The sequence below is a fragment of the Physella acuta genome, unplaced genomic scaffold (genome assembly GCF_028476545.2).
Source record: "Physella acuta isolate Inbredline_101_S28 unplaced genomic scaffold, ASM2847654v3 ptg000345l, whole genome shotgun sequence".
Taxonomy (NCBI): domain Eukaryota; kingdom Metazoa; phylum Mollusca; class Gastropoda; family Physidae; genus Physella; species Physella acuta.
Window position 1 is genome coordinate 924825 of NW_026731864.1, and position 12676 is coordinate 937500.

At 34.3% G+C, this 12676-nt stretch overlaps 2 protein-coding genes across 2 annotated transcripts; both read left to right on the forward strand.

The window, feature by feature from the left end:
* Nucleotides 1–276: 276 nt before the first annotated feature.
* LOC131941102 (ficolin-1-like) lies at nucleotides 277–3029 on the forward strand. Its single transcript, XM_059300104.1, has 2 exons — nucleotides 277–420; nucleotides 2343–3029. The coding sequence occupies exons 1-2, from the start codon at nucleotides 348–350 to the stop codon at nucleotides 2984–2986; spliced, it is 717 nt and encodes a 238-aa protein (XP_059156087.1). The 5' UTR covers nucleotides 277–347; the 3' UTR covers nucleotides 2987–3029.
* Nucleotides 3030–6293: 3264 nt separating this feature from the next.
* Nucleotides 6294–8907, forward strand: LOC131941103 (ficolin-1). The gene is made up of 4 exons (XM_059300105.1): nucleotides 6294–6387; nucleotides 7031–7124; nucleotides 7688–7791; nucleotides 8216–8907. Exons 3-4 carry the CDS (start codon nucleotides 7719–7721, stop codon nucleotides 8875–8877), a joined length of 735 nt encoding a protein of 244 aa, XP_059156088.1. The 5' UTR covers nucleotides 6294–6387; nucleotides 7031–7124; nucleotides 7688–7718; the 3' UTR covers nucleotides 8878–8907.
* Nucleotides 8908–12676: the final 3769 nt, after the last annotated feature.

Here is a 12676-nt window from a genome sequence, read left to right on the forward strand (position 1 = left end):
CAATTGATCTCTGGACAAATGATCTCCTGACAAAATAGGTGTTTCAGAGAAACGACATCTAGCTCGACAAGTAGTAATCTGCATACAAAGAAAATCTCCCTGTTAATTTCTTGCAATTTTTGTTCGTATCTTTTGTATAGTTGTAAAGTGGAATTGAAATATTTCTTTTATTAAACTACGTTTGCTTACACAATTGTTATTTATTCCTTGTCCCCCATTCAAGCCAGTAGCGATTCGACAAGTACGCCACTGCAAAACTATGTCAACGTTTTTTTTTAAAAGGCCAATAATAAACGTACATGTTCAATCAAACAAGTTTACACGTTGGTATTCCTCGCAATTAGACGATGTTCATACGTACGGTTTGGGTTTTGTGCACGATCCTAGTGTCTCAAATGATTACTGCTGATCTTTCCAGAGGTAGGTTTGTCTTCTTCTTCTTCGTTCTTAATTTTTGGTGTTGGAAGAGATTCCCTTCAACACAATTACGTATACGTGTCAATTGGTTATGCGCAATTTGTTGGCTCCGATTTTAGCCTGCTTTTCTTTTTGAATTGGTGTTTGATTTTGGAGTTGTTCTCTCCTAGAAGATTTACTGTCCCTGGCGGTCAGTCCTCATCTGCCCGAGCGATCAAACTCAAGACTTATCGGTTTAGCAACAATGAGGTTTACCAATCGACCACGCCGCCCCATTTGTATTCTTTAACTAAAATGATTTTTACAAGCTTTTATTTAACTCACTTCCTCTGTCGTCAGTCCTCAGTCGACAGTCTGTCGTCAGTCTAGATCGAAACGCAGGAGTGAAAATTCGGACAGTTCTACTTGACCGATACAATTCACAGTTGGCACGTGGGTCAAGACATGAAGACAATGCAATCTGAAACTAAATTTGACTTAATTGGATGCCTAATTAATTTTTATGAATTAATTAAAATTTGGACCGAATTAGTAGGCATGTCTATCCAACCACCCCACACGCGTCATCGCGTTCAATAGCTGCGCAATCAGGTTCAATAGCTGCGCCATCACGTTCAATAGACGCGCAATGGTTTTTAGTCATGTAACACTATTGTAAATAAAACATGTAAAGTACTGAAAAAAAATTCATAAAAAAAACAACGTTTTAATAACAAGCTTTTATGTACTAATGCACTAAAAAGTAGAAAATAAATTATACAGTACTATTGAAACTAGTTTCATTTGCCAAATTTATCATTTTAATTAACTTCATGCGGGATAAACAAAATCAAAGAAAATGTATCGTCGTTCACAAAGATGTAAAAAGAGTAAAAAGTATTTCCTTTTGTTCCTTTTGTACCAATTTCTTTCCTTGATAGATCACCAAAAAAATCTTTAAAAAAACGTTACATCGGGGAAAAAAACTTTTTATTAGTTTGTGTTAGTGTTGGAAAAAAAATAATTATATAATTAGCATGGATAGATAAAGTGCAATGAGGTAGGTAAAACACGGATATTTAAAATAATGCATTTTACTTATTGAATACACTGAACGTACTGTTTAATAATTATTTTTTAAAATCAATAACAGTTTAGAAGCCGCTCCTAAATATCCTCTACGTTACTTCCATCTTTCCGTTTGCGGATAAGCTGGGGGTATTATAGCCGTTCACTAAATTTAATTAGGCACGTCCGCCGGCGCCGCGACAAGGTGCGATTTGGCGCCCTGGGCTATCCTATGAAATATATGGAGCCTACGATCGTTTTATACTGTGTGATAGACAATGGATAAGAACGGTTACCATGGTCCTTCGCTAAATCAAATCCAGGGCGTCCTCCGACGTCCTAACAGTGCTATTTGGCGCACCGGGACAAACGTTAGCGTTTGCATTTGAGTTTGAGTTTGCGTTTGAGTTTGTGTTTGGATTTGTGTTAGGATTTGGGTTTTATTTGTGTTTGCGTTTGCTTTTGTGTGTGCGTTGGTGTTTTGCTTTGGGTTTGCGTTTGTGTTTGTTTTTTTGGGTTTGGGTTTGTGTTTTCGTTTGCGTTTGTGTTTGCTTTCGTGTTTGTGTTTGCGTTATATTTGGATTTGTGTTTTGGTTTTGTTTGATCGTAGTTAGTATTAAGTTTAAAGTTGGAGTTGGGTTTAGGGTTATGTGTTCTTTTGTCAAACCTGTTATATGCTGCTTAATAAACTCAAACGTCAATGTCCTTTAAAGATAGTTTTTCACAGAGGACTGTGCAGGGCCAGGTTCCCACGGCTAGTTTTAAAAAACAAAAGATGATCAACTTATAAAATTAAAAATAATATAAAAATATTTTTATCCGGATATGTTTTTTTCTGATGTATTTTTAATTCTATTTATAATCTTTGAATTGTTCAGATAGCCTCAAAACTAGAACATTGGAAATTGATTTATCAGACCAGGAAACATGCAAAGCTGTGACGAGCGACTTACCAAGAGTAGTTGTCATGTTGGCGAGTGGACTAGAGGTGATGTGCGACACCGAAACAGAGGGGGGAGGCTGGACGATGATCCAGAGAAGATTTGACGGACACTTGGATTTCTATCGGGGGTGGGAGGAGTACAAGTTCGGGTTTGGAGATTTGGATAAAGGTGAGTTCTACCTGGGCAACGAGAAAATCCATTCAATGACAGCTTCAGGACCACATGAACTGAGGATCGATTTCACATTTAAAGGCAAAAACTACTACGCGAAATATGCCAGGATTCAGGTGTGTTCAGAGATTGAAGGGTATAGGCTGAAGGTCAGCGGTTACTCAGGCAATGCTGGGGATGCTCTCACTGAACGACACAACAATCAAAAGTTTAGCACATTCGACAGAGACACACAATTTAATTGCACCAAGCGTTTTCACGGAGGCTGGTGGTACAAGGACTGTCATTATGCCAATCTGAACGGACTTTGGGGAAGTGACGTGCTCGGCAAGGGTCTCAATTGGTGTCCTATTACAGGTTTTCACAACTCAGCTACGTTCACGGAAATGAAAATAAGGCAGATTTAAACAAGTAATGCATGTAATTTTGACATCAAGGAATAAACGAATTTAAAAATATTTTACACTTGTATGGGTTTCATATGCTATGTGTTCACTTGCCCAACTGTCCGTAATACAAAGACCAATAACAATATTAATACTTCTAATTCGCTGTATCTGTCTTATCCCTCTCTCTCTCTCTCTTTTATATATAAATAAATAAATAAATATATATATATATATATATATATATATATATATATATATATATATATATATATATATATATATATTATGTGTGTGTGTCTGTGTGTGTATGTGTGTGAACAGCTAGGTTGATGAGGTCACATATAAGTATCATACGCCACTATTTAGTTGTTTTGTTGTCTACTTTTCGGTAATTTATAATTAGTGAATTCGACAGTAACAATGCTGCCACTGAAAACATTTGCTTTAAAACACTATCAGTAGCTCGTTAAAGCAGCCTCCTCTTAGTTATCTCCCCTAAGTTTAAAATAGTTTCAAACTATCAAACTAAATTATCTTCCCCTAATAGCCATCACTAAACCCGATTCTACGATTGTAAACCGTTAGCGTGAACCATAGCTCACCAGACCATGTGGGGTGGTAGCGATATGCCTAGAGAGGAAGAGAAGGGGCTCCTAGGAAGAGAATTATATATATAGATTAGCTGTTCTGTATGAACGTTTCAACGATTCCCGGTAACCGGTATTCTACTTTTTTTTTTTTTTAAAAGCGTATAACTTGAGTACTGTTTCTGATAGACGAAATTTCAAATATAAATAAAAGTTCTAATTATCTGCTTTCTGTTTTTCAAACATATCTTAGTTACACTTGGTTAATTTAGCTATTCATGTGAAAGTTATTTCCCTTGAAATACAATTTTGTTGTTTGCATTTTCAAATGGGAGATAATTCGTTGCTTAACTTTACATTCCTTTCAAATTCCTGCACATTAGGCTGACCGCTTACATATAAATACAACTTTAAGTTATTATTTGCTATTGTAAAAATTATATAGAGCTTAAGTTCTAAACAAAATAGTTTGGTAGATTGCAATATTTAATGTTAGTAGACACACAGTCATAGTCTTAAATTGAGTAAATGAAGTAGTTTCCCTTTCAAACGTGACGGTCTATGGGGCAAGTGAAGTTGAGTTCACCTGTTTCTGTGACCTCGGCATATGAAGAGATAGTGTGGTCAGCAATATGCCCAGCCGCATACAGGTAAATGCCCAGCCGCCTTTCCTTTCCTAACGTGAATTAGGTACCCATCAGAGTTGGGTGGACTCAGGGACGGTCTACTGACTTGGACCCGGATTCGAACTCTAGACTTACGGGTTAGCAGTCCAGCTCTCTACCGCTAGAGCACCTACTAATTCGGACAAAAGTTTCAATAATTCATAGAAAATAATCAGGCTACCAATTAAGTCAAATTTAATGTCATGTTGCATTGTCTTTATGTCTTGACCCACGTACCAATTACGAACCGTATCTGACAGTTAAAAGTGTCTGCAATTTCGCTCAGGCGTTTCGATCTAGACAGACTGGCGGCTGACGACAGAGGAAGTGAGTTAAATAAAAGCTTGTAAAAATAACGATTATTAGTATTCATTTCTGAAATGACCATTAAACATTGTTAAAAAAACGGAAAGTCGTTTTCGGACGCCATCATCACCATATAGAGGGTAAAAAAAATAGATCAAGCGACAACCTAATTTAAAGAAGGTCAAGAACTTTTCCGTTGATTGCTAGGGTTAGCATTTATCGCTGGTTATCTGAATGCTTGCGAGTGAGAACCAATTCACAGTGTAGACCGTATAGGCCTATATGTTTTTTTTTACCACCGAGTAACGCGATTGGATGCGATATGGCGACATAACTTTCAATGACTTATTTTTCAAGTAAGTTCTCCATATATCGCTGAAGATATTGATCTCATAGCCTTGGAAAATTTTTGAAAACAGAGAAAGACAGAGAGAGGGAGGGAGACAGAGAGAGAGAGAGAGAGAGAGAGAAGTGCGCACATTGGCTTTTGATTATTAGCTTGCCCAACTGTTCATATTAATTATATTAATACTTCTAATTCGCTGTAACAATTTACAATAGCTTATTGTTGTTTTTCTTTCTCGTTTACAATGTATAGAGAAAATATTGTAATACCTATAATGTATTTAATTTTGTGAGACTGCGCATCAAAAATGGGAAGTTTCTCATTTTCCTCCCCAAACAATTCAGTCAAAATGACACTACTAATTAAAAGAGAAAGTTGAATTTGAATTTTTAATATAAGAGTAGAGAAGCTTTATCGACCATAGGAGCCATCCATAGCAATCACTATAAATTTAAAAAAAACAAAATATTAGATTAATACTCGCATAGACATGGCTAGCCAAAATAAAAACAAGAAATTACCAAACATTCTAAGACAACAAACACAAATAGACGTGAAGTACATATCATTTTTTTAATGTGGAAATAACGGCACCGCTATTTTAACACTGTTGTCACAGACAGGACTGGATTTAGAGTTGATAAGGTTATAAACAAATTTCGATATGGGGTCCTTTATAAGTCGAGATAAATTTTGCAGTGCCAAATAATTGCATTTTTAGAAAAGAATTTTATTGGAAAAAAAATCTTTGCATCTAGAAAAGAAAGAGAAAAAATTAAATTAAAAATAAATGGTAAAAACTAAATGTCAACGAAATTCCCATCAATGTTTTTAAAATACTCTTGGATGACCCGAGATTGCAAAGCCAAAGCTCTAGCTTTCTTAGCTTACAAGTACATCCTACCAGTGTTTCTTCCAGACTTTTTTCTCCGGGTGGGGGGGGGGGAGGCACTTGAAATTCTGGGGGGGGGGCGGTAAACTTTCTTCGGTGGGGCGGACACTGTTAAAAGTATATATTTTCTATAAAAATTATATAAATTTCCTTTCGTCCGAGGGGGGGGGGGGCGGTAAAAAAATTTAGGGGCTTAGCCCCCCCCCCCCCCCCCCGAAGAGATGCCCTGGAAGAAACTCTCAATCCTACAGTCTACAAAAGTCTGCAATACAGAATAGAATAATAATTAAAAGGACAATTAGTTAACTGTCATTTAATATGTAGATTTAATTGCCTGTATCGAATTAACAAGATTGAAATTGACTGAATCGATCAAACTATATTAATTAAATTAAAATCTGTGACCCAATGAACAGATGGATAGGCAATTAGATGTCAACCTCTTTGACCTGCGTCTACCTTTAAAATTGTAATTGTCATGAAACCATCGTTTTGATTTTGTGGTACATTCGTTAGGAACATATATCATCCTCATCTTTTTCTCGTTCGTGACCAAAACAAATGAAGCAGATGAAGTAGAGTTCATCTGTTTCAGAGGCCTCGGCATATGAAGCGATAGTGTGGTTAGTTCAATGCCCTGCCGCCTTTTGGTTTCCCAGTTTTGAGTTAGATACCTAGCTGGGTGGACTCAGGGACTTTCTACTGACTTGAACCCGGATTCGAACTTGTGTATATGTGTATATATATATATATATATATATATATATATATATATATATATATATATATATATATATATATATATATATATATATATATATATATATATATATATATATACATACATATATACATACATATATATACATATATATATATATATATGTATGTATATATATATATATATATATATATATATATATATATATATATATATATATATATATATATATATATATATATATATATATATATATATATATATATATATGATTTCAGAAAGGCCGGGTGAGTAAAAAAAAAAAAATTTTATTTTGCTAAAAAAACACTTTGAAAACGTATTTGGATTATCAAATATTAATGTTAACCAGTGTTGGGTCATTACAAAGTGATGTAGAGTGAATCTGTGGTAGTTATGAGTCACGATGTGACAGTGTAGAGTGTTAGATCATAACAAAGTTTTACAACCTAATATGGTATTGCTGACAAAGTTCAGCACTAAACCTCATAGCCAATTTTCCGGACATTAATTTTTTTTTTCATCAGCAGATGTTTTAGAAAAATGACATTAAGCTCAAAACCTGTTTCCTGCATACAAACAACATCTTCCTGTTAATTTCCTGCAATTTTCTTTTGCATGGTATGTATCGTTTCAAAACAAAATTGAGTATTCGTTTTTACAAACTTTTATTTAATTAGCTTCCTCTGTCACTCTGCCGCCGTAGATCGAAACGGGCGAGCGAGATTTCGGGCATTTCTAATCGACCAATTTCACTGAATTTCGGCACGTTGGTCAATACTTGAAAACTATGCAATATGGCATAAAATTTGGCTTAATTGGATGCCCAAGTAATAATTAATTAATAGTTTTTACCCTTGAAACTCTTTAAAACAATTTAAAATACCAAAAAAAGCATAAAAAACGTTTTAGATAAAAACTTTTAAGTAATAATGCACTAAAAAAGATAAAATAAATTATTATACTTATTTAAATAGTGGTGAATATATTTAAAGAAAATAATTTTTTGCATTATTACATAAAAACTTGTTATTTAAGCGTTTTTAATGCATTTAAAAAAAGTTAAACAACGTTCGTTTACAACCATTGCTAGTGATTGCAGCAGTCGACAAGAACGCCACTGCAAAAATATGTCAACGCTTAAGAAAATCTAATTCAAATACTTTCGTGTTCAATCCCCACAGTTCACATTTTGGTAGATCTCGCCAGAAGAGAATGTTCCTACATACGGTTTGGGTTTTCTCCACGATCCTAATGTCTCAAATTTTTATAGCCAAAATTTCTAGTGGTATGTATCTTTTAATTAAAGGCGTTTTTTTAAATAGAAAATGAAGCATAAATACATGCAATGTTTAGAAAGATTAACTACATACATTACATTGTAATTATATATTTAATTTTTTAAGGGTAACTTAGTTAATTTGTCTTCTGATATACTGTCTTTCAAAAATTGTCTTGAGATATTTTTAATCTTGAGATATTTTTTTCTATATAATTAGTTCTTAAACATTTTCTTTGTTACTTTTTAAAAGATATTTTGTCGTAACTAGTTTTGCCCTAAATAGTTTTCGACATACTCTGTCCTCAGAATTTCGTTCGTTTTCCATTAGTTTATTGGTCCTGAAAATACTTATCATCATATTTGTTTTAATGCAGAGAATTTTTGTTCTATTATATTTTAACTTCTACTTATAATTGTATATTATGTTTAGACTACACCAACACGATAAAATCAAACAGTTTTGTTTGCAATGCCCCGGGATCTTGCAAAGCTGTAAAGAGCAAGTTCCCAAGGACAGTTGTCTTGTTGGCAAATGGACTAGAAGTTATGTGCGACACCAAGACAGAAAGGGGAGGCTGGGTGGTGATCCAGAGAAGATTTGACGGACACTTGGATTTCTATCGGGGGTGGGAGGAGTACAAGTTCGGGTTTGGAGATTTCAATAAAGGTGAGTTCTACCTGGGCAACGAGAAAATCCACCAGTTGACGATATCCAGAAGACACGCACTGAGGATCGACTTCAAATTTAACGGCAAAAACTACTACGCGAAATATGCCCGGTTTCAGTTGTATTCAGAGTTAGAAGGTTATAGGCTGAAGGTCAGCGGTTACTCAGGCAATGCTGGGGATGCTCTCACTAAACTACACAACGATCAAAAGTTCAGCACGTTCGACCGAGACAACGATACCGAAGAGAAAGATCATTGTGCACGGCATTTCAACGGAGGCTGGTGGTACAGCGACTGTCATGAAGCCAATCTGAACGGACTTTGGAAAAGTGACGAGTCCGGCAAGGGTCTCATCTGGGTCCCAACTACAGGTCAAAACGAGTCAGCTACGTTCACGGAAATGAAAATAAAACCGATCTATTGACATCAAGGAATAAACAAAGTGGTCAATATTTTACAAGTTTATGTGTTTATTTTTTTTTTCACTTGCCCAACTGTTTATTAAACAAAGACCAAAAAATGTCACACTTCTTATCCAATTACACACTTTCTATTCTTTTTTTTCCATATCAGGTTTCACTTATCCTGCAATTCATATAAATTGGAGCAACAATTTAGTTATTATGTTGTCTCATTTAATCTTAGCCGTACTGTGTATTTATATATAGACTCTACTACCAAAGCTCAGCTATGTTGATCAACTTGTATGTTTGTTAATTTGTAGGTTTTCCGAGATCCGAACTGTGAGTGTAGAACATTTAAATGCATATTTATATGTAGAAAAATATTCAATTTTCTTAACATAATATATATGAAGAAAAAAATAAAAATAATTTATTTAAGAACAAAACACTTTTTTATTACTGAACAATTTCAAGTATTAAATATTTCACATACATCTTTCTTAGGAATGGAATCAGTAAAATTATGATATAATTTTATTAAAATAAGATTTGGCTTGATTTTTACAAGCTTTTATATAATTTGTTTCCTCGTCAAGTCAGTCGGTCTGTAGTCATTTTTTTCTATCTTTCGTTATAGAACGAAACAATTGAGCGAAATTTCGGGCACTTATCACAGACAGATTCGTTCCGAAGTGGGTACGTGCCTGATTAATTTTTAAAATTAATTAAAATTTTCTATAATTAGTAGGAAGCCTAGTGCTACTCTTTCCGCATTATTATACTCACGTTGTAAAGTTCATTTGGTGCCCAGTAGATTTTTGTCATGAAACAATTGTATTAAAAATTTTAAAGTACTAAAAAAAATTGCATAGAAAAAGTTTTAATAATAATCTTTATGTAATAATGGACTAAAAAGGAGAACATAAAGGATTTTTAAAATATACTAGACTTACCTGTCATCCCTTGGATAACTGTGGGTTTCGGGGGTCATCCATAAAAAAACATCACGTCTGTCACTTATCGTCACAAAAACCAGACCCCACATTCAAAAGACGGTTGTTTTTTTATCATTTTAGCATTGGTCTGACCACACTATCCCTTCTTATACTGACGTCAAAGGTGATCTACTCAACTCTACTTCACCTGCCCAGTGTCCCGCCAAGTCTCAGACAACATGTTTTTGTCGTTTAAAAAAACTTTTTCGGCAGAGCATGTCTCTGACCACACTATCCATTCATATGCTTAGGACAAAGAAACAGTTGAACTCGACTTCACCTGCCCTGTATCTCGCCAAGTTCAGATAGTCAAACTTATCATTCACATTAAAAAAAAATTGAAAAAAAAATGTAACATTGACGTGATATGTCTAGAGCCCGCGCCACCCGCATGAAAGCCTGTTACACTAACAACTTAGCTGTCTAGACTCGTGACGTCACTGATGTTTTTGTGGTATAAGTTAATACTATGAGCAGAGGCATAGCGAAGGGGGGGGGGGGCGGGGGTGCGGACCGCACCGGGTGACACCACCAATTAGCTTTAGAGCGCGTTAAACATTGGAATGGGAACACAATCTTCTTCAATAGAAGCAGGCCATTGTTGATGTAAAAAGTAAACAAATCATGTGACGTCACTATTAAGTCAAAGTAAAGCCACTGTTTGAAACTTTTATAATTAATGTGGTTAATCTACCAATGAAAAAATCAATAAATTAATTAACGTCTTTAAATAAATTTGTGATTAACAGTCTGTCTGAAAACAAAAATTGTTCTCTACATACATACTATTTTACAGCTCTTCACATAGTGCAGATTCTCTCCAGTAGCCAATCAGACAAACAAATAAAAAACAAACAAACAAATAAATATTCAAACATGTAAACAAACTTGAGTTTTAGTAGTATATAGATAATATATATTACACTATTCAAATTACTATAAAGAAAAACGTGAGTGTCTTCCTAAATATTAGTAAAAGTATCCAATCTAATATATAAAGTTCAATTCTGTATGTATGTATGCAGCGGACAGCGGACGGACCCGTGATTACAAAGGAATATAGGGAAAAAAATAGACTTGATCGCCATAGTGTAATATTTCTAAATTGCTCATCATCTAAATTAATGATGAATAAAATATTTTGGTTTTGGTATATGCTGATTACTAAACACACAAGTCATGGTCCTTTACAGATAGGTTTATTTATAGAGGCCAGTGTAGGGCCTGGCCGGGACGGCTAGTAGATAATATAGTGACCCGCGCTTTTCTCTATAGTAATTTAAATAATAGTGTATTATTATTATTATATATTTAAAGAAAATCATTTATTTTCTTCTTTCTAGTGCATCATTAGATTGTTATTTAAACGTTTTTATGCAATCTCTTTTGTTGAGATTTTAACAAGTGCAGTCACTAAAATAGAGTGTCTTCCATGTTAATTGCGTTTTAAGTTCCAATAATTAGTAAACAGATGGAAATCCCAGTCCTAGCCACTGCCTGTAGTTCATTTTATTATTTCGACGTTATATGAAATCATTTGAGGCCCGAGAGCAGAATTGTTAAAGATAGACTGTCCACCGAAGTGGATTGGGGTGACACCACATTAGAAAATTGCAAAAAACAATATAACATTCGATGCTTGGACATGACTGCTAAGTATCGTATATATTCTAAGTTCCTTATCAGCAGCCTCTGAGTGTAAAAGTATGTGTGTGTTAGTAGACGAGAGATGTAAATTTGACTATGCGAGATTGCCTAAGCAATTTAGACTTATATCAATACTTTTACATTAGTTTTTGTATTGATTTGTAATACATGTGTATTAGTAGACGAGTGATGTAAATTTGACTATGCGAGATTGCCTAAGCAATTTAGACTTATATCAATACTTTTACATTAGTTTTTGTACTGATTTGTAATACATGATTTGTCATATTTATAATAGGCTATTTTTCTTTTCGTATTAAAAATGATGTCTTACAGTAGGCTATGTCTTTAGATAATAAGCGAATCGTGGACTAATGGTAATGTATTGAACGCTATGTTTATTGTTTTCAATTATAATTAATTGCAAAATGTCAATGTTGGACTCTATTTTAACCATTAAATTAATTAATTTAGCTTAACACGTTTTTCTGCCATTTTAGCATATACAAGACTATTTTTACCATTTATAATTTTTTTTTATCTTTCTTTGTTAAATTACAAACCCTACTCGGTGTAACGTCTGATGAACGCGTTCAAGCCTATCACAGCATAATGTAACAAGATTATAAACTGGTCGTTGGTTGAATAGCAAGAAGGGGACGAGGGGGTGGACTTAGTACATTCTTCAAACTGCCAGACAAGTCCATGACGCATTGTTTCAGCTTAGTATAAAGAATACTAAACGGTGTTTAGTAGTGTTCCAATGACAATCAACAGTACACTTCTTGGCAAAGTTTCAATTATTAACCTAAATGTTGTTGTATAATTTTAAAACAACAAATAGAAGAGTATATGCAAATGAGGTAAAAAACGAAGACATGTGATTGTTTTGTTTATCTAGAAACAAGATGGCTGCCTAGCACACGTGGTTAGTTGCAACCTATCGTGAATTATTTTGATTTACTGTACTATAATATGATTGGTCAAGCTTAGCAATGAATCTCTTCCCATTCATAATTTTTTCGTGCAAATAAAGTTTGGCATCAAATTTTACTTTGAAGAAAACAACGTTCATCTCACTTATTTGTAGAACAAAAGAAAAGGTCGCTACACCAGCGTGTACACAAGAGCTTGGTCGATATGTTGCTGTATACTTTACGCTATCTTGTGAACAATA